This window comes from Oryctolagus cuniculus, chromosome 1, assembly GCF_964237555.1.
Source record: "Oryctolagus cuniculus chromosome 1, mOryCun1.1, whole genome shotgun sequence".
Taxonomy (NCBI): Eukaryota; Metazoa; Chordata; class Mammalia; order Lagomorpha; family Leporidae; genus Oryctolagus; species Oryctolagus cuniculus.
The window spans coordinates 212,843,672-212,870,365 of record NC_091432.1 but is presented as its reverse complement, the minus strand read 5'-3'; the positions used below and the strand labels follow the sequence as shown (position 1 = coordinate 212,870,365).

At 44.0% G+C, this 26,694-nt stretch overlaps 1 protein-coding gene across 1 annotated transcript in view; it reads left to right on the top strand.

Moving 5' to 3' along the window:
- FRRS1L (ferric chelate reductase 1 like) overlaps positions 1-25,661 on the top strand; it is a 32,885-nt gene extending 7,224 nt beyond the window's left edge. Inside the window, exons 2-5 of the mRNA XM_051843417.2 lie at positions 10,140-10,224; positions 12,276-12,414; positions 17,295-17,541; positions 21,878-25,661. Coding sequence (XP_051699377.2) covers positions 10,140-10,224; positions 12,276-12,414; positions 17,295-17,541; positions 21,878-22,050 — 644 coding nt within the window. The 3' untranslated portion in view covers positions 22,051-25,661. The remainder of the gene's footprint in view (positions 1-10,139; positions 10,225-12,275; positions 12,415-17,294; positions 17,542-21,877) is intronic.
- The last annotated feature ends 1,033 nt before the right edge of the window (positions 25,662-26,694 follow it).

The following is a 26,694-nucleotide window of genomic DNA, read 5'->3' as shown; positions in this document are numbered from 1 at the left end:
GAAAAGGAAAAAGGCTAAAAATTTCCAAGTCAGACAAAGCAGAGCCTAAGTCTAAAGGAAGTAGAAGAAAATAATGTTAAAATAATAAAGGTGAGAAATTAATGAAATTCATAATGCATATTATAAAAAAACTATGGATGGATTTAAAATTTTCTTCACCAGTATATGAGTAAAGTTAATCTTTTTTTTTCTTGAAAAAAAGGTATATTGATCTATTTGAAAGGCAGAGCTATCAGAGGGAAGAGAAGAGACAGAGGTGTGGCAGGGGGTGGGGAGTCTTCCATCCACTGGTTCACTCACCAAATGGCCCCAATAGCCAGGGCTGGGCCAGGCCAAAGCCAGGAGCCAAGAACTCCTTCAGAGTCTTCCACTGGGTGGCAGGTGCCCAAGCACCTGGGCCATCTTCTGCTGCTTTCCCGGGCACATTAGCAGGAAGCTGGGTTGGAAGCTGAGCAGCTGGTACTCAAACTGGCACTCTGATATGGAATGCTGGCACTGCTACTGGTGGCTTAACCCCCTGTGCCTCAGCACCAGCCCCAGGTAAACATAACTTCTTTTTTTAAAGATTTATTTTTATTTATTTGAAAGGCACAGTTACAGAGAGGGAGGGACACACACACACACACACACACACAGAGTGAGAGAGCATGCTTGTATCCACCGGTTCACTCCCCAGTTGGCTGCAATGGCAGGGGCTGGGTCAGACCAAAACCAGAAGCCAGGAGCTCCTTTTGGATCTCTCATGTGGGTGCAGGGGCCCAAGCACTTGGGCCATCTTCTGCTGCTTTCCTAATCAGGTTAGCAGGGAGGTGGATCAGAAGATGAACAGCTGGGTCTTGAGCCAGCGCCAATATGGGATGCTGGTGTCCCCCACAGTGACTTTACCAGCTATACCACAATGCCGGCCCCCTAAACTTATCTTTTAATTCCACTTTTCCACAAACTTTCCAAAGTATGTGTGTGGATGGATGGATGGATGGATAGATAGATAGATAGATAGATAGATAGATAGATAGATAGATAGATATGAGAGAGGGAGAGGGAGAGGGAGAGAGAGAGAGATCTTAAGGAACTGATTCACATGATTACAGATTCAGGCAAATCCCAAATCTGCAGGATGGGGCAGCAGCAGTCTGGAGACCCAGGGGTGAGCAGGTGTTAGAACTCAAGTGTAAAATCCATCTGCTGTTGCATTGCTTGGGAGATCCTTCTTTGTTCTGTTCAGGCCTTTAACTGATTGGATGAGGCCCACTCACACGATGGAGGGCAGTCAAATCCCCTCAAAGAAACATCCAGGATAATATTTGACCACTTTTCTGAGTACCTTGAGCCAGTGAAGTAGACTCATAAAATTAACCATCACAATAATAAGCTTCTGGCAAGACTGATAAAAAGAAAAAAAAGAGAGAGAATATTAGAGATGAAAAAGGGGTATCCTGAGAGCAGATATTGTAAAAGCTAATTGAGTTGTAATTGTTACAACTTAACTATAAAAAAAAGATAACCCAATTTAAAAATAGGAAAAGGTACTGCAAAGATATTCTTCCAAAGAAAATAAACCAGTAACCAATAAACACGTGAAGAAGTGCTCAGCATCATTGATCATTGGTCATTGAGGAAATGCAAATCAAAATCATAGTGAGACACCAATTCACACCCACTGGGTGGCTATAATTATCTGTTTTTAAAGGAAAACAGCAAGCGAGGATGAAAATAGGGAGAAAGCAGACCTCTCATGCACTGTTGGTAAGAATGCAGAGACGCAGCTACTTTGGGTTAGTAGCTGGACAGTTCCTCAAAAGGTTAAACACAGCTACCATACAGTGCAGCAGTGCTGCTCCAAGAGCACTGAAAATGTATGTTTGCCCAAAAACACATGTGAGCCACTAGTATGGCAGCCATGGTCTTTTTTTTTTTTTTTTTAATTCATTTTCACTTATTTGAAAGGCACAGTCAGAGTGAGAGAGAGAGAGATGGATCTTCCATCTACCAGCTCACGCCCCAAGTGGCTGCAATGACCAGGGCTGGGCCAGACCAAAGCCAGGAGCTTCTAGGTCTCCCATGTGGGTGCAGGGGCCCAAGGACTTGGGCCATCTTCCACTGCTTTCCCAGGCACACTAACAAGGAGCCAGATTGGAAGTGGAGCAGCCGAGACTCAGACTGATGACTGCTTTGGATGCCAGCATCACAGACAGCAGCTTCACCCACTATACCACAGTGCTGGCACAGCAGCCATGTTCTTCATGCTTGATCTTAGCCAAAAGGCCAAGAAGTGATGGAGCCGTGTTAATAGTCAAAATGTGGGGGCCAGCACTGTGGCGTAGTGGGTAAAGCTGCCGCCAGCAGTGCAGGCATCACATATGGGTGTCGGTTCGAGTCCTGGCTGCTCCACTTCCAATCCAGCGCTCTGCTATGGTCTGGGAAAGCATTAGTTCTTGGGCCCCTGCACCCATGTGGGAGACCCAGAGGAAGCTTCTGGCTCCTGGCTTCGGATCTGCGCAGCGGCTGTTGCAGCTAACTGGGGAGTGAACCAGCGATGGGAGACCTCTCTCTTTCTGCCTCCTTCTCTCTTTGTGTAACTCTTTCAAATAAATAAATCTTTAAAAAAATAATCAAAAGATGAAAACATCCAGTTGTCTACCAACTAATGAACAGATCCACAAATGTGGTATATCCATACAATAGAATGTTATTTAGCTGCAAAAAGCCACGGAGTTCTGATCCACACTAATATGATATTATGCTGTGTGAAAGAAGCTAGACACAAAAGGGTACATATCGAATGATTCCATTGATTTTGATTTTGAATTTTTAGAATAGGCAAATTCACAGAGGCAGAAAGCAGGTTAGTGGTTGCCAGGGTAAGGGAGGGTGGATTGGGAGTGAAACATACAGGGTTTCTCCTTGGAATCACAGAAATATGCTGAAAGGAGATAGTGTTTGTGGTTGTGTAACTTGTGAAGATGCAAAGATACACTGATTTGTAGGCTTTAAAATGGTGAGTTTCATGGTATGTGAATTATAATGGAAGCAGCTAAGACAATAAGAATACAAGGAACATACAATTGTATACCAGTGAACTTGAACGTCAAAGTACATACATGCACAGAAAAATAAAATTAATAAAAAACTGACTCAAGAAGAATTAGAAAACCTGTATAATTTTGTATCCGTCACAGAAATTGAGTCAGTTAAAAAAATCTTCAGCCAAGAATGTTTCAGACTCAGTTCTACCAAATATTCCAGGGACGGCTAATGCTTATTTAAACGTATTATTTTCAAAGGCTAGAAAAGGTTATGAGGACAATATAACCTTTTTTAAAAATATTTATTTATTTATTTGAAAGGCAGAATTACAGAGAGGCAGAGGCAGAGAGAGAGGTCTTCCATCCTCTGGTTCATTCTCAGATGGCCACAACGGCTGGAGCTGTGCTAATCCGAAGCCAGGAGCCAGGAGCTTCTTCCAGGTCTTCCAGATGGGTGCAAGGGCCCATGTACTTGGGCCATCTTCCACCACTTTCCCAGACCATAGCAGAGAGCTAGATTGGAGGTGGAGCAGCCAGGACTTGAACTGGCGCCCATATGGGATGCCAGTACTGTAGGCAGTGGCTTTGTGGAAAATAAAGCATAATGGACAATTAATGTCATAAATGGAGAAAAGAAACACTAAGCCAGAAACATATGCCTATTACAATATAGCTTCCAAAGATATAAAGCAGTAACTCATGGAAATACGTGGAGAAATATATCAATCAAATTTGTACTTGAGCATTTACACTTAGTGTTGAAAAATCAAGCAAATTCTAAAAATATATAGATTATTGGAATTACACAAGTAATAAGTTCAACAAGATGCATAGGATCCACAATTATAGAATCTCTTTCTCTTTACACAAGGAAGATACACTAAATTTGACTTTCTGCTAGAACGTGAGGAAGTCCATTTACTACACAGGATTCACATCATATGTCTTCTGATTGCAATGCAGTAAAATGTGAAACAGAAGTATAGGGGAAAATTGCCTATGTCTACACATGAAGACAATATTATCCCCTGGATTAAGGAGGAAGTCATAAGAAAAATCAAGATACCTTTATAATGACCATCAAAGCATTGCATGTCAACATGTTTGGCCTGAGTCTAAATCAGCTTAGAGGGCAGTCTATATGTGTGAATACATTTATCAGGAAATAAAATTGAAAACAAATGTGCTAAACATGTACTTCAAAAGAGAAACAAAGAAGAAATCTCTTCATGTCCTTAGAGCGGAGGGTGGTCTCCTAAACAAGACCCTAAAAAGTACAAACCAGAAGAAGGAAGATTCTAACCTTGACTACATCAAATTTAAAGATTTGGGTCCAAGAAAAAAACAAAATACTAACAACAGATGGGAGGCAGCCTGGGATAAAAATGTGACATCTGAAGGTAACAGTGAATTTCCATCTTGAATACACACAACTCCTATGGATATGGAAAAGACCAAATCCAAGCACTAATAGAGAGAAAAATGTGGATATACACATCACAGAATGGGAAACCCAAGTGATTGATAACAGACATGAAGAGATGTCAACCCACTGACTCTTAGGAAAGCACACATGAAAAAAATGAGAATGTCAAATGATATCAAGTAAAGGCAAGCCTGTGGGGAAACAAGGACAGTCATGCTATTCTGATTGGATTGAAATTGTGCTGTCATTCTGAACAGATCTCATTAAGCTATATGGAATTAAAGATAAGACCCAGCAAATCCTCTCTTGAGTTTATTAAAGCAAAAACCTCTTGTCTGTACCTACAGGAAATATGGTGAGGAGGTTTGTATTTCCATTATTCAAGAAAGCCAACATTGGGGGCAACCTGGGTGTCCAGACCTGGGAGGATGATTAAGAAAATGTGATTATACTCATCTGCACATCAGGGAATCCTCTTCATGCTGGAGGTGCAATAGGTCTTACAGCTACATATATGGATAGATTCCCAAAGGAAAATAATAAGCAGAATGAGCTTGGTTGAACGCTTTACCTAAAATAGAATTAATCATGTGTGTATAAAGTCAATTGAAAATTGATCCCAATAAAAAATAAGAGTGGGAATAAGGGAGGAGGAGGTTTGTAAAGCTGTATAGTTTTGCACACATTCCTATGGACTTAATTCTAAGAGTACAGCTAAAAACTTGCATGGGACTCCAAATCTCATGAAGCTAGGTGGTAATAATGCCATCTTAAGTGTTAAAGTGATCATATTAAGTGTTAAATTAATCATATAGATAGAATTAAGTGTTAGGGCCCTGTGCTTTGGCGTAGCAAGTAAAGCCACCACTTGCAGTGCCAGCATCCCATATGGGCACTGGTTCAAATCCCGACTGCTGCACTTCCATTCTAACTCTCTGCTATGGCCTGGGAAAGCAGTAGAAGATGGCCCAAGTCCTTGGACCCCTGCACCCACGTGGGAGACTCATAGGAAGCTCCTGGCTCCTGGCTTCGGATCAGCCCAGCTCCATCCATTGCAGCCATCTGGGGAGTGAATCACTGAATGGAAGACCTCTATTTCTGCCTCTGCCTCTCTGTAACTCTGCCCTTCAAATAAATAAATAAATCTTAAGAAGGAAAGCATTAAGTGTTAAAGGGATCATATAAATAAGATCAAGTGTCTGGTAATAATCATCGATCGAATTAAAAAGGAGAGAATGTTCCAACATGGAAAGCAGTCCACACAGCAGACTCATAGAATGACAATCACTCTAAATAGCATGCTGACCTCAGAATCAGCCCTTAAGGCATTCTGGTCTGGCTGAAAAGCCCATGAGAGCATTTCAGGCATGGAAAGCCAAGACACTGTGGCAAAAAATAAATAAATAAATAAATAAATCCTACATGAAAGATCTCTGTGAGTGAGACCCTAGTGGAACAAAGAGGCCTTCAAAGAAGGATGTACTTTTCTCTGAAGGGAGGAGAGAGCTTCCACTTTGCTTATAGTCTTGTGTAAATACTGATGGAGACTATGGACTCAAAACGCTTCCATAGACTTGGCAGCTCATGTCAAGAGCCTCAGGTGATCACTGACGTCATACATAAGAATGTTAATTGTTAAATTAACAACAGGAGTCACTGTGTACTTGCTTCCCATGCAGGACCTCTGTCTTCAATGAGTTGTAGTATGAGAATTAACTGTAAAACTTGCTCGCATGCAGTTTTTTATATTTGTGTGTGTGCATATTGTTGAAATCTTTATTTAGTATAGAATTGGTCTTCTGTGTATAAAGTTAATTGAAAACGAATCTTAATGGAGAATGGAGACTGGGAATGGGGGGAAGAGGAGGAGGAACTGGAGTGGGAGGGCGGATATGGTGGGAAGAATCACTATATTCCCAAAGTTGTACTTATGAAATTTGTACTCATTAAATAAAAGGTTTCAAAAGAAAGCAGAATGAGATTTATTGCTCAGTGTCGTTTATGCAGAATAAACACATATTCAAATCTTGTATATTTCTTTTTTTTTTTTTTTCGACAGGCAGAGTAGACAGTGAGAGAGAGACAGAGAGAAAGGTCTTCCTTTTGCTGTTGGTTCACCCTCCAATGGCCGCCGCGGCTGGCACGCTGAAGCCAGCGCACCGCGCTGATCCGAAGGCAGGAGCCAGGTGCTTCTCCTGGTCTCCCATGGGGTGCAGGGCCCAAGCACTTGGGCCATCCTCCACTGCACTCCCGGGCCATAGCAGAGAGCTGGCCTGGAAGAGGGGCAACCAGGACAGAATCCGGCGCCCCGACCGGGACTAGAACTCAGTGTGCTGGCACCGCAAGGCGGAGGATTAGCCTATTGAGCTGCGGTGCCGGCCCAAATCTTGTATATTTCAAGAGGACACATATAAAAATAAATGGATGGCAGCTGGCAAGGTGACTGGGTCCTGGCCAATCTGTTCTCCAGACCTTGTATGTGAACCTGGACTGGCTAATACAGTGCAGCGATTGACAGCAAGGTGGCACTATTGGCAGAGTGAGTAATGCACCTGGACTATAGGATGTGCTCGAGGGAGTTTTGGCAATTATAAGGTCATCAAGTAGGAGTTTCAGATAGCGGTTTTGGGAATACAAAAGGCTTTTGGCAACAAAAGGCATTTTGCAAACTGGAAGAACCTTACCAGGACTGTCAGACTTCTGTGCTCTGTGGAACTGACAAAAGATTAGAACCTTACCCTCAACCCCAAACTGTCTGATATCCATTATTACTACTGTGTCCTTTGCGTTTCTCACAGTAAAATACGCCTTCCTAAGATGTATTTCAGAGTTCTCATTTTTACTAAAACCTCGATCCTTGTCAGAATGGTGTACATGAAATGCAGAAAAGGTGGAGAAAGTTACTGGAGAAGACAGCTGGCACCCCTGGGGCTGCCGGTTAGCAGAAACTCAGACGAGGGACCTCCCACAGCTGCAGCCCGTCCTCTGCCCAGCTGCGGATACTGGTACCTTTGAGTAGCATGAGGAGGCTGGTTCTGGTATCTCCCCAAAACTTGGGGGTTCAGATCTGTATTCTGTGTAAGGATAGAGTTGCACATGAGTTGCTTATTGGACTGGCAATGAAACAGGAGGGACCAGGGTAGATGTTTGGTGCAGCAATTAAGGAACCTGCATCCCATACTGGCGTGCCTGGGTTCAAGTGGTGTTTCCACTTCTGCTGGTGTTTACGCTGGGAGGTGGCAAGTGATGGCTCAAATAGTTGGGTCCCTGGCACACACATGAGAGGCCTGGATTGAGTTCCCAACTCCAAGCTTCAGCATTTGGGGAAGGAATGAGTGGATGGAAGATCTCTGCCTTTAAAATAGAGTAAGGGCCAACACTGTGGAGTCAAGCCACTGCTTGAAGTGTTGGCTTCCTATATGAGTGCCAGTTTCAGTCCCAGCTGTCCCACTTCCAATCCAGCTTCTTGCTAGTGCACCTAGGAAAGCAGTAGAGAATAGCTAAAGTATTTGGGCAATATCCCAATATAGTAAAGCTGACTTTGGCCTGACCCAGCCCTGGCCATTGCAGCTATTTAGGGAGTGAACACATGGATGGAAGATCTGTCTCTCCCTCAATCTGCTTTTCAAATAAATAAGTCTTTAAAATTAATTAATTGATTAAAAAAAAAAAAAACAGGAAGGGGCCAGTCCTCTTTCCCTCCTGCCTCCCTCCAGTGCTCCCTATGGGAAGAGCCTAAGCAGTTGGCAGAGGAGAAGTGGTTTGCAAGATACTTAGGTTGTAGCTGAGACAAAGAACTTAAGCACTGGTATGTGGTCCAAACTTATTTTATGCCAAATAATGAGGCATTGCTGAATGTTGGGAGAAGTTGTGATGCTGCTCTGCTTAAATTCTAATACCAGACCCCACTGGTGTGCTGACACTAATCGTCTGGAGTTAGTGCAGACCCCATTACAAGGGCCTGGTCCACAGCAAGACTGTCCATCCTTTAGATCAGTCGGTTGGTAATGCAGGGAGTGCCCATGACCCCCCGAGCATGTGTTACAGAACTCAGGAGAGTTTGTGCTTGCTCTTACAGTTTTATTGTGAAGCATACAAGTCAGGAACAGAGAGGCACATAGGGTGAGATGTGATTACAGAGTCCCACGTCACCTGTTCATGGAACCAGCACATCAGTATATGAGCTAGGAAGCTCCACTGACTGCTTTAGTGTCCAGAGTTTTATTGAGGTTTCATTAAGCAGACACAGTTTATTTAATCATTGGCCACGAGGTGGAGCTCAGTCTCCAGGCCCTGTTCCCTCCCCAGAAATGCGGCTGGCTCAAAGCCCCTACCTTCTAAGCACGTGGTTATTCTTGGTGGTGACCAGACTCCATCCTGAGTCACTTCATCTCTTAAGCTCAAGTGTGATAAAGGGGCTCAAGGATAAGAAAGACACTTTACTTGGGGAATTCCAAAGGTTTAGTCTGTCTCCAAGAACTAGGGACAAAGACCAAATTCCTTATTTTTCAATAGCTCACAAAACCAAAGAAAAATATGATTAAATGGATAGCCAGGTACATTTGATGGAACACAGGTTCTCATTCCAAGTTTTAGAAGCACATGGGATAATAGAAAATTAGTTCTCAACCCTGAGCAGCCATCTACTAACACCAATAAACTAGTTTAGAACATCCATAAGTTATCTTTATTCCAAAACTTACTTTAATTTGAAGTTTAGGTTATCTACTTAAAAAATCATACCCAATGGTTATTAGTTTTCAGTCCAGTTTACAAGATTTAACAGTAGTAATAAGTTGCAATAGTAACTGGCATTTATTGAACTGGAAATCTGTTATATGCCAACATATTATTGTAGATACTAGGAAGTAGTAAGGATAATATGTTTGGGAAATGGAAGAAGGTGAGAACCCCAAGTCAAAAGCAACATTAAAAGACACTGTCAAACACCTGTAGAATCATAAAAACAGGTATGCAAACAGTCATTATATTCTTGATAAATATTCTAAGAAAAAACTGACCTCAGGATTAGGATTGTGGTAATAGTGTTGAACAGCGACTCAGTAACTTTGAACAGAGAAACACATCAAAGGCAGAACTCAGTGTATAAAACTGAGTAGATACAGGATTCAGCATAGAATGAGCATAAAACTAGAAAAAGTGGGGCAGGTGTTTGGCACAGCAGTTAAGTTGCTGCTTAGGGTGCTCACATCTCATATCAGAGCTCCTGGTTCTAGTCCTGGCTACTATTGTGTACCCTGGGAGACAGCAAATCATGGTTCAATTTCAATCACTTGGGTCCCTGCCACCTGTGTGGGAAACCTTGATGGAGTTCTAGGCTCCTGGCTTTGTCTTGGCCCAGTTCTTGCTGTTGTGAGAATTTGGAGAATGAACCAGCAGACGGAAGTTAGAAAAATGAATGGAAAAATCCTATTATGTATATATGTGGGTAAACCCTACTATAAAGTATAGATCACTGTTAATGTATTATTGCTATTTTTTTCTTAGAGCATGTATAATGTAGTAAAACTGTGATTCTTAACTTTGATTAGGTTTAATCGAAGTCCTTTTCAGAGTCCCTAAACATTGCTAGTCACGTGTGATAGAAAACAGCAGTTTGTTTATAAAAAAGATCTCATTGGCAAAGTGACTGGATTTTCTAACCATTACTTATTCTCACTGCCCAGGTTACCCTTTCCCTACTGCTCCTCCTGTGGATCCATTTGCCAAAATCAAAGTGGATGACTGTGGAAAAACTAAGGGATGCTTTAGGTTGGTAGAACCACAAATTGGATGACTTTAAGGCTAAGGAATTGATTTACTTCTCCAGGTAGTATTGCAATTGCATGCATAACTCCAGCGGGGCTGTAAAGTTTCCTAATGGCCACTCCAGTGTCCAGTGTTAAAGGCTCCTTAAAGAAGCACACACTAGACACTGGACCAGTCTCTGCTTCTTCGGCTGCTGGCTGTGCTGCCATTGGCCCAAGTGTGTCTACTCCTTCCCAAGTGTTTGTACATAGCAGGTTCACATGACATAGACTATGTCTGTGATTATTCACAAAGGGCTGTGGGACATAGTAGTGATAAATGTGTCTAATACCCAACCCCTTTCTCAATAGTCACATCTTGTGGCTATCTGTATGACACTAGGTAGTCACTAAGCGTGACTTTATCTTAACCAGCTTGTCATCTTGTGTGTGGTGTGTCCCCTTGATGATTACAAGTAGTGTTCTGCCAAGACAAGATGGGCTGGGGAAAGAAAACTGAGGTGTGGACAGCTGGCCTCCTGAGCGGGCTGCTCTGCTTTGTTGGACTTGACTTCCTGAAACAAATTGCCTCTGGGTCAAAGTTCCAATGGCCACAGCACTGATGTCCTACTTTTGCTGATGTTGTCAGCAATCAGGGTTTAAGGGGGAGAAATTGAAAACAGGGGCTTGGAACTTCCTTTGGATTACAAGGCCACATCAAAGGAATTTCAAATCCAACAATACTATTATCAAGGAAGATGAATGGCCACATGTGGTTCTGATGATAGGGAGATGTTTTGACAAGGGAAGGGAGTTCTGGTACCCTACTGGCTTCAGAAAGATTTGTTTTCTGGCCCATTCACTCTCCCCTTAGCTTCCTTTACCTCTTTTTATCGTTTTCATGCCAGTTCCAGGTTGCCTGAATCTTACATTTCTTCCCGGTGCCCAGGCTGTGTATGTCAGCATGGTAGCATTTGCCTGCCTCCCTCCTCAATCTCAGCTTCACTCCCTGGTGTGCTGTTCCTTCAGACATCTCCCATCTGAGCTGAGATTGTCTCAGCCATTGCTACAGTGTTCCATCATTCTGAAAATTGTGTAATGCAAGTGTTCCCAAATGAGGCTTTGCCAGTTATTAAAGGGTACACAAATCCTCCATAAGCAAATTGAAATTTGCATTTTCATTTCTGTGATGCTCTGTGAAAAGATGAGTATATGCTCAATGGACTATTTGGATAACCACCCTCTGTGCTTGTACATTTTAGTGTCTCAGTTTGTAATTGTAGTTGCTTCAAGTAGCCCGACAGAACAAAGGCAAATTTTATGAGTAAATGATTAGTATTATGTATTTATGTATTTATGCTGAGTGGCTATCAGATGTGGTATTCATTGGGTGCACTGTAGGAATGTGGGGTTTTCAGCAGTTCAAGCAGATAGAAGGAAGAGGATCGGACCTCCGTGCTATGTGGCCATTTGTAAGAACACACTCAGCTCCAACGTCTCTGCATGGCGCAGCTGGACACACCACGTGCACACAAGCAGAATTGTGCTTTGAGCAAAACCACATCATCCATCACATGAATGCTGTGTATTTCAAATTTCCTGTCTTTTTAAAGCTTAATTTATATTTAATTTGTAAATTTGTGTTAGTTTAACTGAGTGAAAATTTGTCAGCAAAAAGGGTTGATACACATTTAATCAACAAAAACAATTTATACTATTAACCCAGAGAATCTTTTTCTCTTCCTAAAAGAGATTAAGAAATAATTCAGTAATAACTAACATTTAAGAAATTAGTATAATGCAGGGAACACTGGCTGGGAGCAGAGAGACCCAGGTTCAAGTTCTGCTGCAGCCACCACTTTTAAAATCCAAGCCCCTTCCCCTTTGAGAATCTCAAATTTCTATGTATATAGTGTGGAGGGGCTCATCTCCAAGGCCCCTCCCAACTGAGTGGAACTGGAGTTTTGAGGTCCCAGTAGCAAAGATCTAGTTTATGTATTGTGTCACTTAGTTAACGGTGTTGCACCCTGCCTATGTATTTGGAATGAGCCGTGTCTTCCCTGCTGTGTCCTCTAGATATGGCAAACCAGGCTGTAATGCAGAGACCTGTGACTACTTCCTCAGCTACCGCATGATAGGGGCTGACGTGGAATTCGAGCTGAGTGCAGACACAGATGGCTGGGTAGCCGTGGGATTCTCTTCAGACAAGAAAATGGTAAGAGGCAAACAAATCGTGATGGGAACCAATTTTTCTCTTTAGTTTGCTGGGCTGCATTAGGCAAAGAAATCGCTGCAAGCAGAATAATGTTTGTATTATGGCTCTCTGATAACAAGTTGAAACAAATTCAAGCTAGCTGGAAGGGAAGGGTTGATTTTCTTTTCTTTTTCTTTTATGTAAGAGTCATTTATTTATTTGAAAGGCAGAATTACAGAGGCAGAGGCAGAGAGAGGGAGAGGTCTTCCATCCGTTGGTCTACTCCCCAAATGGCAGCAACTGCGGGAGCTAGGCCCATCCGAAGCCAGGAGCCAGGAGCTTCTTCCAGGTCTCCCACATGAGTGCAGGGGCCCAAGGACTTGGGCCACCCCCCTACACACACTGCTTTCCCAGGCCATAGCAGAGAGCTGGATGGGAAGAGGAGCAGCCAGGACTCAAACTGTCGCCATATGGGATGCTGGCACTGCAGGTGGTGGCCCCACCCGCTATGCCACAGCACCAGCCCCAGGGTTGATTTTCAGAAGACAAGGGGTCTTGTGGCACCCAGGTTCAGCAGCTACTTCCACAGTAATGCGGCAAGAAGAGCCCCCACGACTCTGTATAGGGATTTGTTTCTGGCGCCCGTGTGTGTGCATTGGCTGGGGTTCAGCTCACTTTAAGTGGGGCTCAGCTGGGCTTGGCGCCAGTCCATAGGTTGGATTCAGGTTTTCTTCAGAGTCTGGAACGAGCAGCTACCCAAGACATGTTCTTTTCCTGGCAGAGGCAGAAGTGAGGAGCTGCTATAAGAGGAAAACACAAACTGTGTTTCCTGTTTCCTCTCTACTCAGACACTCAGCACAGAATGCTTCTCTGACCAGATTTGGGGGAGTTGCCCAACGCAGCAGGGAATTCCCCAGCAGACGCCCGCTGAGTGCCGCCCTGTTCAATTCCTTCTGATGCGTCTTACCTGGAAATAGCGTCAGATCTCCCAGGTTGATGGCTCAGTCCCACTTCAGGTGCCAACGGCAAGACCCAGGTGGTTTTCACCTGTGCTTCTGCCCGACTGGCTGTGCATAGAGGGTCCCCTTGATCCCTCTTTGGTTGCAGTTAACTCTCTAGAGTAGCTCAGCAAACCCATGGAAACACTTTACTTACACTAACCCGTTTATTATGAAGATATTGTAAAGAATACTGATGAACAGCTAGATGGAAGAGATGCCTAAGGAGGTGTGAGGGCAGAGGCCCAGAGCTGCCAGCCATCTCTGGGGTACACCACCCTCCAGGGACTGAAGCCATGCTGAAGCTCAACTGAACCCTGTCCTTCTGAGTGTTTATGGAGTCTTCATGATGCCAGTGTGATTGATTAGATCATTGGCCATTGGTGATCAATTCTGCCTTCAGCACTTCCACCCTCTTGGAAATTGGGCAGTGGATATGAAAGTCCTGACCTTCTAATTATACCTTGGTTCTTCTGGTGACCAGACCCTATGGTGAAGCTGTCTGGGGGACTCCAGCCACCAGTCATCTCATTAGCATGCAGAAGATATTCCTGCTGTGCCAGAGATTGCAAGGGTAATAGGAGCTTATGTGCCAGGTACCAGGGGCAGAGGCTAAATATGTATTTCTTATCATATGACAGTCTCACAGCCACAGAAGCATGTTTGGAGCCTCTACTCATGTCATATCTGATGACATTCCATTGTGTGGACCAAGTCGCACAGCCAAGCCCAGGGTAAAAAGGCTGGGAAGTATATTCCCCCCACCAAGAGGCCCTGCTGAGGTGGGGCATATAATACCACAGGGAAGCAAAGAATGAGGTCCAGCAAATCAGTTTGCCATGATACCCGGGGGTAAGGGAACATCTGGCTCTCAGGAAGGACGTGGCCAGGAACAGGCTGCCGTGCCTCTCTGAATGCTGCTTTTCTTGGCATTCTTCCCCCTCTCTGCCAGGGCCCTGTCATCTGCTACTTCACTCATTGCACCAGGCTTCTTCCCAAATGGCCAGACTTTCTTAGGCCCCTGTGCCTTTGCACATGCTGCTGCTGCTGTCCAGAGGGCCCTTCCCCTTCCCTCTGCCTAGGCTTCTTTGAGGCCTGTGCTGTGGTTCAAGTAAGAGAAGGACAGCTCAGACCGCATGGACCGCTGGGTGGTGACAGTCAGCAGGGTTCAGATTCAGGGTGTGTTTTGAAACTAAAACTGACAGAATTTGCTAAGAGATTAGATACAGGCTATAGGTGGGTGATGGGAGGAGAATGAGGGAGCCGCCCAGGCAGCCAGCCATTCTGGCGACTTTGTTCTTGGACAGTCACCAGGAGAATGAGCCACCACCAATTCCCAGTCCAGGCAGGGAGCTGCAGGAACAACTGGGAGGAGTGCTGGCTATGCATCTGCACGGTGCATCTCCTACTGTGGCGTCACTAGGAAAGACAGCAGGTGGGATGAAAGGAAGCCAGCTCCCAGCGAAAGTGAGTGTGGCCTGACCTGCAGTAGTGCATTTGCACCCCTGTGGGGCTCGGAGGAGTGAGATGAGTGAGGAGCGTGGTGTTCTGTGTTGCATCGTCTACTGTCTAAAAGCCTTCAACACGTCCCCTGTGATGTGCTCTGTGAAAGCAGAGGTCTCTTCTGTCATTCCTAGAAAAAACACAGTTTGCATTAAAAAAAAAAAAAGATACACAGGAAAGGCAGAGTGGATTTCTTTTTAAATAAACATTAGATTTTTTTATGTTTTAGAGTGGTTTTAGGTTTACAGAAAAATGGAGAAGGTACACAGATTTCCCATGTACCCCTGAGTACCCCTCTCATTATCAACCCACCCCCACAGAATGGTACATCTGTTCCATTTGATGAATACCTTTATGTCTTGTAACATGTTTTGTTTTCCAGATTTATTTATTTTGAGAGAGAGAGAGAGAGAGAGAGAGAGAGAGAGATCAACTTTCCATCCGCTGGTTCACTCCCCAGATGTCCATAATAGCCAGTACTGGGCCAGACCAAAGCCAGGAACCAGGAGCTTCATCTGGTAGCAGGGGCCCAAGTACTAGTACTCTACTGCTTTTCCCAGGTGGATTGGAAGTGGAGCAGCTGGGACCCAAAGATGTGCCCATATGGCATGCCAGTGTCTCAGACAGTGGCTTTATCTGCCACACCACAACCCCAGCCCCTATAACTTGTTGCTTTGAAAAAAAAATTAAATCTGCACATTAGTGAAAACAATTAAAACCTACATATCTGTAAGGGTAGTTTAAGAAACTCATATATGTGAGTATATCATTTTATGTACAAGGACGAGCATAGGGGCCAGCCTTGTGATGCAGCCAGTGCAGCTGCTGCCTGTGATCCCAGCATCTCCTGTGAGCACCATTGGGAGTCCTGGCTGCTTCACTTCCTATCCCCCTCCATGCTGACGTGCCTGGGACGCAACAGGGGATAGCCCAGGTACTTGGATCGCTGCCACCCACATGGGAGACAGGGATGGAATTCCTGGCTCCTGTTTTCAGCCTGGCCATTCTTTCCATTTGGGGAATGAACCAGCAAATGGAAGAGCCCTCTCTCTCTCTCTGTCACCTCTGGCTTTCAAATAAATAAATAAATCTTTTTTTTTTTTAAAGAAAAGCATGTGTATGAGTACATATGTGTATATATGCTTCACTTAGATTCACCAAATGATAACTTTTTTATTGTGGTAAAATGCACATCAGCTACAGTTTATCATTTTACCCATTTTAAAGTACACAATTCAGTGATATGATTACATTCCATGTTGTACAGCCATCACCACTCCAAATTAATCGCATTTTGTCACACCTAGATTAATCCGTTTCTACTGCCACCACTATTACTATTCTTATAGTTTCCTGGAAACTTCAGCATTTAAATTGCAGAGATTGTGACTTTTTAAAAAAGATTTATTTATTTATTTATTTGAAAGTCAGAGTTACACAGAGAAGGAGAGGCAGAGAGAGAGAGAGAAAGAGAGAGAGAGAGAGAGAGAGAGAATCTTCCATTTGCTGGTTCACTCTTCAATTGGCCCCAGTTGGAGGTGCACCAATCTGAAGCCAGGAGCCAGGAGTCTCCTCCAGGTCTCCCACGTGGGTGCAGGGGCCCAAGGACTTGGCCCATCTTCTACTGCTTTCCCAGGCCATAGCAGAGAGCTGGATCAGAAGTAGAGCTGCTGGGACTCAAACCGGTGCCTATATGGGATGCGGACACCGCAGGCAGCAGCTTTACCTACTACGCCACAGCACCAGCCCTGAGATCATGAATTTTAACCCTAAAAATTTCAGTGGGCATCTCCTAACATTAAAGACCCTTTCTCATTAAAGTCTACAATTAAATTCAGGAAGCTCAACGTTGGCTTGATAGTATTGTCGAATGTATTATCTTCAGATGCTACCAGCTGTTCCAATACTGTTCTCCAGAGAACTTTTAATTTTATGCCCAGGATTTGTCCAGGAATTTGGTTGTCATGTTTCTTTTGTCGACTTTTTGAGAAACAGTTTCTTAACCTTTTAAAATAATTAATTAGTGAACTTATTTTGAGGTTCTTCCATGATGTTGACCTGTTTGAAGATTACAAACCAGTTTTGTTGTTGTTTATGTTTTTTAGTAGAAGGACCTTTGATTTGAGTTTGTTTGATTGATTTTGCATGATTAGGATGGTTTATGTGTTTTTGGCAGGAATACTACATAGGTGGTGATGTGTTCTTCCCATATTACATCACAAAGCTTTTTGAGATCAGCTACTGTGGTCTTATATAATCTCTTGGTTAAGACTTGTAGATGGCATTTAAAATATTTTTTGATGAGATTTCAACTTACAGAGGTGATAACGTGTGTATTTCTGAGTGAAAATTTACCAAAGACAAACCTTTTTCTTTCTTCTAAACCGTCTCTCACGTCAGGGTGGTGATGATGTCATGGCCTGTGTCCACGACGACAATGGTAGGGTCCGCATCCAGCACTTCTACAATGTAGGCCAGTGGGCCAAGGAGATCCAGAGGAATCCGGCCCGAGATGAAGAGGGCGTCTTTGAGAACAATCGTGTTACCTGCAGGTTTAAACGCCCTGTGAATGTTCCCAGAGACGAGACAATCGTGGATCTGCACTTGAGCTGGTATTACCTGTTTGCCTGGGGTCCAGCCATTCAGGGTAAGCTGAGATGTTAGCATTAGATTAAACACAAGTTACCACCGTGCTTGCATTCATTATTACTCGAGGTCGCAGTGAGTGAGCCAGAGAGCAGTAAGCACTCCAGGTAATATAAAGGGAAAAGGAGATGTGATTCCTATTTTCAGCAGGTTGTAGTGGACTTAGGCACGTGAAAAACAAGCCGATGAGTTAGACAGAAAGCTAGAGCAGTATGAGACCGTGGATGGTGAGTTATATGCTCAATGAAATAGACCGGGCGTGTGTGACGTGTGAGGTCTGAGCTCTCATTCTTACCACATCCTTGAGAGGTACGGATATTATTATCCTCATTCTAGAAAAAGTAAGAAACTTGCTCAAAGCTGCACAACTAATTAAGGGAAGAGCTGAGACGCAATCCTGGGTGTGTCTGACTCGAAGGCAGTGACTACTCTTCACTGGTCTCCTCTAAAGAGAAAAGCACTGAGCAAGAAAGGGCTTCTGGAGGCTTCTCTGGAGATTGACACAAGCTTTGCATGAGCTCCCCACTTAGGACTTTCTAGCAAATTACCCTGTAATTCAGCCCATTTCTCCTCAGATTCCGATTTGCAGAGGAATTAAACTGGCTATCCTGTTGAAATGTAGTTTTCTGCAGGTGTAGGGTGGGACCTGAGCTTCTGCATTTCTAGCAGGCTCCCTGGTGATGCTGGTCCCCAACAAAGACCCCAGGGTATCTTGAGATCCCTGCGAGATGCTAAAATCCAGTTCTGCTGTGTTTTGAGTGTTCTTCCTGGTTGATGAGCCTGCTGCCTGAGCAAGAATGGAAGTGCGTTTGATTTGTAGTCCTGGTTCCGAGAACTCTTTCTGCCTCCTGGCAGTTGCATCTTTCTTTACTGAGGACTCAGCCACTGTTTACTGCCTCATTTGATCTGGAGCTTTGCCTTTCCATTTGTTTCCATTTATCCGTCTGGAGCTCAATGATCTACCCTTTTGGCCTGATGCCAGCTGGGAAAACACTTGGATGAATCCAGATTTGGAATACCTTTTCCATTGACTGATTTTCCCAGATTGCTGACCATAGATCTGCTATGATATATTTTTAAAGATTTATTTATGTATTATTATTTGCAAGGCAGAGTTAGCGAGAGAAAGAGAGAGGGAGGGAGAGAGATATCTTCCATCCTCTGGATCACTGCCCAAATGGCTGCAACTGCCAGAGCTGGGCTGATCTGAAGCCAGGAGCCTCTTCCTGCCCTCTCATATGGTGCAGGGGTCCAAGTACTTGAACCCTCTTCTGATCCAGCTCCACTTCTGATCCAGCTCTCTGCTGTGGCCTGGGAAAGCAGTAGAAGATGGCCCAAGTCCTTGGGCCCCTGCACCCACGTGGGAGACCTGCAGGAAGCTCCTGGCTCCTGGCTTTGGATAAGTCTTTAAATTGTATCTCACCCTGGAGAAGTGAACTCATTTAAAATGATGGCATTTGGAGATTAGCATTTTGAGCTTGGGTTTTGGTTCTGCCCCTTGGTAGCCGTATAATATTTAGGCTGCTATCTAAATTCTAAACTCCATTTCCTTGTATCTAAAATTGGAATAATACCTACTTCATAGGATTATTGTACAAATAAAATGAAAATGAGGATGTGAAATTGCTTTACAAATTAGAAAGTACATTAAAGTAGTCCTCCCTTCTCAGAAGAAGATATGGTTCTAAGACCCCCCCAGTGGATGCCTGAAGCCCTATATATTCTATAATTTTTCCTATAATAACATTTAATTATAATTAGGCATGGAAAGAGATGAAGAATAATGCCTAATAATAAAACAGAACTAGTATAACTATATACTGCAAGAAAAGTTATGTGAAAGAGCTTGCAAACTCTTCTTCTTCTTCTTCTTCTTCTTCTTCTTCTTCTTCTTCTTCTTCTTTTCTCTCTCTCTCTCTCTCTCTCTCTCTCTCTCTCCTCAAAATATCTTACTGTCCTGTATTTTTGGACTGTGGTTGACTGTGGGAGATAGAAACCATATGAAGCATAACCACAGATACCAGAAGACCACTGTATTTTCAGAAGATCATATATTTTTTTAAAGATTTATTTATTTTCTTTGAAAGTCAAATTTACAAAGAGAGAAGGAGAGACAGAGAGAGAGAGAGAGGTCTTCCATCCATTGGTTCATTCCCCAGTTGGCTGCAATGGCCAGAACTGCGCCGATCTGTAGCCAGGAGCCAGGAGCTTCTTCTGGGTTTCCATGCGAGTGCAGGGGCCCAAGCACTTGGGCCATCTTCCACTGCTTTCCCAGTATAGAAGAGAGCTGGATCAGAAGTGGAGCAGCCAGGACTTGAACTGGCGCCCATATGGGATGCCAGCGCTGCAGGTGGTGGCTTAACCCACTAGGCCACAGTGCCGGCCCCAGAAGGTCATCTTGTGTACATATATGGCATCCTGGCCTGACGTTCAAAATGCTCTCCAACTCTGATCTGGTTTCACCTGATAAGCTCTCTTGACACCTATTCTTCTTCTTCTTCTTCTTCTTTTTTTTTTTTTTTTTTTTTTTTTTTGACAGGCAGAGTGGACAGTGAGAGAGAGAGACAGAGAGAAAGGTCTTCCTTTGCCATTAGTTCACCCTCCAATGGCCGGCACGGCCGGCACACCACGCTGATCTGAAGGCAGGAGCCAGGTGTTTCTCCTGGTCTCCCATGGGGTGCAGGGCCCAAGCACTTGGGCCATCCTCCACTGCACTCCCTGGCCACAGCAGAGAGCTGGCCTGGAAGAGGGGCAACTGGGACAGAATCCGGCGCCCCGGTAGGGACTAGAACCCGGTGTGCCGGCACCGCAAGGCGGAGGATTAGCCTATTGAGCCATGGCGCCGGCTGACACCTATTATTCTTTCCACTCTCTTCAAGCAAAACAAGCATGTTCCTACCCCACTTACAGGCTTGTGCCTTTCTTGTCTCTGGAATGTCCATCTATACTCACTTCATTCTTTTAAATGGGGATAAACTTTGGGCTAAAACTTAAATGGAAGCATGGGACTCCATTTCTTCCAAGGCAGGAGTCTTCTGTAGGTACCTGGTTACATCTAGGAGTTCATAGAGGTGACCAATGAGATGAGATTAGGTGGGAGTGTTGGTGGGACCTGCTGACACAGAATCTCTGCACCAGCTTGAGGGTTTAGGTTTATGTTAGTTAACAGGAGGGACTTGACTTGCTTCCCTAGCAGATAGTCCCTTACACAGCCTTACTCTGTACCCTGGTCCTAAAGAGAGCTTTGCACTGAATTCATATACCTAAGCCTCCCTAGTTCACGTTTCAGGTGGACTGTTCAGGACATCAGCCTTGTAAGCTTCCTTTATATACAGCTTTCCCCTTTGTGCTGGTAACCAGGTCAGTTTCCCATCCAGAGACTTGCTTGCTGTCTTAATCATCCTACTTTCCCTGCTGTTCTACCCTACTCTGCCAGACAGATGCAGACACAGACACATGCCCAGCCTGTGCCACTCCCCCACCCCTGCCCAGACCTGGCCTGAGCCGTGGACGTGTCATGTCCCACAAGCAATGACAGAGGGCTTCCGTTTGTAAGGCACACATTGGCAAGAGTTGTTGTTTTGCCATTTGTAAAAGGTTGGGGCCGGTGCTGTGGGGCAGCAGGTTGATGACCTGGCCTGAAGCGCCAGCATCCCATATGGGCGCTGGTTCTAGTCCTGGCTGCTCCTCTTCTGATCCAGCTCTCTGCTATGGCCTGGAAAAGCAGTACAAGATGACCCAAGTCCTTGGGCCCCTGCACCTGTGTGGGAGACCAGGAAGAAGCTCCTGGCTCCTGGCTTCGGATTGGCACAGCTCGGGCCATTGTGGCCAATTAAGGAGTGAACCATCGATGGAGGATCTCTCTTTCTGTCTCTAACACTCTCTGTAACTCTGTCTTTCAAATAAATAAAATAATAAATATTTTAAAAAGGTAGATTTGAAGGAAAAGATTAGTGGCTTTTGCTGTTTGAAGTCTATTTTTGACATTAAGAGTAAGCATTCATACAATATTAGCTGAATAGCAGTTTTAAAACTGGGGTGCCATGGGGAGACCAATAGATTATTATGACAGAGTGTATAGATGAATGGGAACTAGTCTTCTGCGGTAAATTTAACTAATTTTTGTGTTCTTCTTTATCTGTGCAATTACAGGGAATTCTGATAGTAACGTTATCTAATACCTGATTCCATGTATTTGTAGTCACTGCCTCTATCACCTGATCACTGCTATGTGTTCAGTACTTACGACTTTTCTGTGGTTTTTCTGTTATTTGCCTATGCCACCTTAAATCTGTACTTTTTTTATTGCTTCCTTCGCTTCTATTTCTTTCTTACAGGCTCTATCACACGACACGATATAGACTCACCTCCAGCTTCAGAGCGTGTTGTCAGTATTTACAAATATGAAGACATTTTCATGCCATCAGCTGCCTATCAGACCTTCTCATCTCCATTCTGTTTGCTTCTCATTGTCGCCCTGACCTTCTACTTACTGATGGGAACCCCTTAACCACAGCTGCAAGGCCAACAGAGTAAATGGATTGGAACGTCTTTGGTAGAAAAGTATTTTTAAAGAATATCCAATATAATCTCAGCTTCTGTTATTTGGCCAACACCTTGAATGACTGCAGCTTTTTGGAAGAAGGGATAAGCTTCTTTTCCAGTTAAAGAGGATTGTTTCACAGTGACCCCATGCTTTTGAAAGTACTTACAACTTTTCCAAGCACTTTCAGCTAACGTTTTCTTAAGTGAGTTTCACCGCTTGATGAAAATTACTTTTGCCATCTTACTCAATGGAATGTGAGACCCAGAAAGGCTGCTTGTTCACACGGCTTCTTGGTCACCTAACACACAGCAAGGTCGAGAAAGAGCTGGACTCAGGAATCTCGTGTCCAGTCTTGACTGAGTACTACAGTGTGAGAGAGGTACTTGGAGTGTTGCTAGGGGAAATTCCACTGGGTGTCACAAGTTCACAGTCAGCCTTTTGGGCAGCAATTTCAGATTTCCATAAAGCATAAGTGCTTTTGTCTATATACACAGTTGATGGGGGTGGGGAAAGAGGAAGATTATAGTGATATTAAAATGATTCCTATTTATTTGAAATTCCTTCTCTAATAGTGAGTAGCACTTTTATTGCTGTTCAGAAAGGTCAGAAACAGAACTACATATGTTCCCGAAGATGTGAAATTATGTTAATAATTTTTAAAAAGTTGGGACTTTTAACTGTTTGGATTTGGACTCTTCTACCACTGTATACTTTTTTTTTTTTAAAGATTATTTATTTGAAAGGCAGAATTACAGAGAGAAGGAGAGACAGAGATCTTCCATCTGCTGTTCACTCCCCAAATGGCCACAATGACCAGGGCTGGGCAAGGCTGAAACCAGGAGCCAGGAGCTCCTTGCAGGTCTCCCACATAAGTAGTGGGGGCCTAAGCACTTGGGCCATCTTTCATTGCTTTTCCCAGGTCACTAACAGGGATCTGGATTGGAAGTGCAGCAGTATGGGGTTCTGACATGGAAGGTGGCGGATTAGCCCACTGCACTACAACTCCAGCCCCAACCACTGTATTTTATAAACTATAGTTTGCATTTGTGGTTACATCCAATTCTTTTTTTTTTTTAAAGATTTATTTATTTGAAAGTTAGAGTTACAGGTATGGAGGCGGGGAAAGAGAAAGGGAGAGAGAGATCTTCCATCTGTTGGTTCACTCCCCAAATGGCTGCAATTGTCAGGGCAGCACAAGCTGAAGCCAGGAGCCAGGAATCTCTTCCAGGTCTTCCATGTGGGTGGCAGGGGCCCAAGCACTTGGACCACCTTCCTCTGCTTTTCCAGGCACATTAGCAGGGAGCTGGATCAGAAGTGGAGCAGCCAGGATGCAAACTGGCACCCATATGGGATGACAGCAGTGCAAGTGGTAGCTTTACCCACTATGCCACAGTCCAGTCCCTACACCAAATTCTGTTTTCAGAGTCAGCATAATGTTAAATATGATTGAATATGATAAATCATCTTCATAAAAGTAATTCGTTTTAAAAATAAATCAGCATTTTTTGAGACTATAGAGATTTGGAGTAGAAATTTTATTAAGACTATTTTTTTTAATTACAAAAAGGGGATATGACCTTGAAATGAATTTACCTAGAGTGTCCATTCACAGTGTTCAGACTTGTAAAGTGGACTAGCAGTCAGCACAATTCATACCAGTGCTTTGATATAATGCATTTGCTTTTTCCAAAGGAGCCCAAATACTCTGTTGTTCCAGATGTCTGTGCTAACAGCCCCTGAGGAGAGGTACCCATGAGTATAGTCACATGGCCGAGGCACTGCCATTGTGGCTTCTATAATTCTCTGGCTTGCCCCATTGCTTTCAAGCTGGATTCAACTCCATGATTTTTGTGATGAAAGAATAGTGAGGACTGGGATTTTTTTTCCATTTTCTGGAAATCTTTAATTCTGTTTAAAAAATGTTTTTAATTTTAATTTTTAATTAGTTTTTAACAGCTTCGATGTGATTTGTAGATATAATTCTAAGAACATAATTGATTTCTTTTTTAATTTTTTTAAAAGATCTATTATTTATTTGAAAGGCAGAGTGAGAGAGGGAGAGAGAGAGACAGAGAGAGATTTTCCACCCACTGGTTCATTCTCCAAATGCCAACAACAGATGGGGCTGGACCAGGCCAAAGCCAGGAGCCAGGGACCCTTTCTGGGTCTCCCATGTGGACAGCAGGGACCCAAGTACCTTGGCCATCACCCACTGCCTCCCAAATGCATTAGCAGGAAGCTGGAGCAGAAACCCAGAGGAGTCTGGACTTGAACCAGGCACTCCAGTGTGGGATGTGGGTGTCCCAGGCTGAGATTTAACTCACTGCGCCACGAGCCTGCCCCATGGAGACTGACTTCTAATGCCATGCTTGAGAATCATGTCAGAAGTGAGTGTTCTCCTGTGGGGAGAGCTTTCAAATTTTTCTGGACCTGACCCAAAATAAGAAAACCAACACTGCTTTGTGACATTGCACAGTTGCCAAGTGCTTCTGAGGGTGGTAGAAATACTCCTCATTGCAGATGGTGAGATTCAGTAACATCGGTGAGTGATGGGACTCATGTCGTCATGTTCAAGTCTGTGGTTCCACCTGACTCCCATTGCCTCTCCACTAGGCGCCCTGGGTATGACTGAGTATGACCTGTGTATCGCCTTCTCACCTATCCTGGCTGTTTAGAGTGAAGATATGTGGTATGCAGCCACCCGCATTGTAAATAAGAAAGCAGATATTTTTGTATTTTACTCTTTTATGTGTATAATATATGCTATAAATAGGTTAAAAGAGCGACTTCAGCTAGTAGCAGGCAGGGGAAGCAATATATGAATGGAGTTTCCTTCTGCTTGTATTTCAAATCAAGCTTATTATTTTCATATAGTTGTTTCTAATTTGATTACCAGCTTTGCATGCTTAGAACTTTTGTTGACTTCTTAATTCTATTAAGGTGAAATGTAAACCATTTAAACAGGTTTTTTTTTTTAAACATTTATTTATTTGAAAGTCAGAGTTACAGAGACAGAGGGAGTGACGGAGAGAGAGAGAGAACTCTTCTATCTCTCTGGTTTGCTCCCAGATGGCTGCAATGGCCTGGGGTGAGCCAAGCCGAAGCCAGGAGCTAGAAACTCCATCTGGGTCTGCCACGTGGATGGCAGGTACCCAGACACTTTTACCCTCTTCCATGTTTTCCCCAGGCCATTAGAAGGGAACTGGATCAGAAGTAGAGCAGCCAGGACATGAACTGGGATGCTGGCATCGTAGGTGGCAGCAGTACACACTATGCCATAATGCTGGCCCCAATTTAAACAATTTTTAAAATGTGTTTGAGAGAGAGAGACAGACAAACAGAGAGAGTTTCCATCCACTAGTTCACTCCCAAATGCCTGCAAGGGCTGGAGCTGGGCCAGGTTAAAGCGGGAAGCTGGGAATTCCATCTGGGTCTCCCACATGAGTGGTAGAGACCTAACTACTTGAGCCATCACCTGCTGCTTCCCAGAGCGTGCATCAACAGGAAGCCAGAATTGGGAGCAGAGCTGGGATTTAGACACAGGTGCTCCAGTGTCGGATGTAGGTGGCCCAGCAGCATCTTAACCACTGAGCTAAACCCCAGCCCCTGCAAACCATTTTGATGGTCTCCAGTGCCATCTTTTACTGCCTGTCCTCACCTGCTGTGTCCCAGCAAGGCTAAAGGGCCCTCGCTTCTTCAGACCTGCTCCCTCTCCCCTCTCATTGTGTTCCCTGTGTTTGAACAGTTCTCTTCTTACTGTGCTGAATGAACTCCTATTCATCTTTGAGGTCACAGCTTAAATATTGCATCCTCCAGCGCCTGGGACTGTGTAAGTTCAGGTCACTGATAAGTGTTCCCATAGCACACTGGGCCTCTTCCTCATACGTCACTATAACCACTGTCTCATCTTCCCTCCTAATTCCCTAGTGCAGGGACTGCTTCTTATTCCTCATCACTGTAGCCAACACTTCTCTAAAGTAGGGACTCAGCAAACATTTGTGGAATAAATAAATAGATGAGGGTAATTTTCTAGCACAAGTGTGTTTGCTTCAGAAGGCTTGTATCTCATATACATTACCAAGCTTACCAACATTTTTTTTTTTTTAATTTGAGAAGCAGAGAGAGCTCCTATCTACTGGTTCATTGCCCAAATGCCCACAATGGCTGAGGGTAGGCCCGGGCTGAAGCCAGGAGTGGGGAACTCAATCCCAGTCTCCCACTTTGGTGGCAGAGACCCAACTGCTGCCATCTGAACTGCCATCTTAACTTCTAGACCAAATGTCCATCGCTGGCCAACATTTTTATGCTCAAACCATACAGCAGTCTTTCAGCCAACACTTAACTTTGTCTTTTGAAACGTAGATTCTCAGCAACATACAGTTTTGTCTGCAGTCGACATGTGTTGGCATTTTTAATAGAAATAGCTGTTCAGAAGTAAGAGTCTGCAGACCAAGGATGTGGAACAGTGTGTGACCATCATCTCAGAGAATCATCAGTCGAGAGACATGCTGAAGTTAAAATTCTATAGATGTAAATTCCATTCATTCCTCTCTAACAGAAGAGAATCATCTTGTCTTTTACTTCTACATTCCCATTTTCGGTTATAGT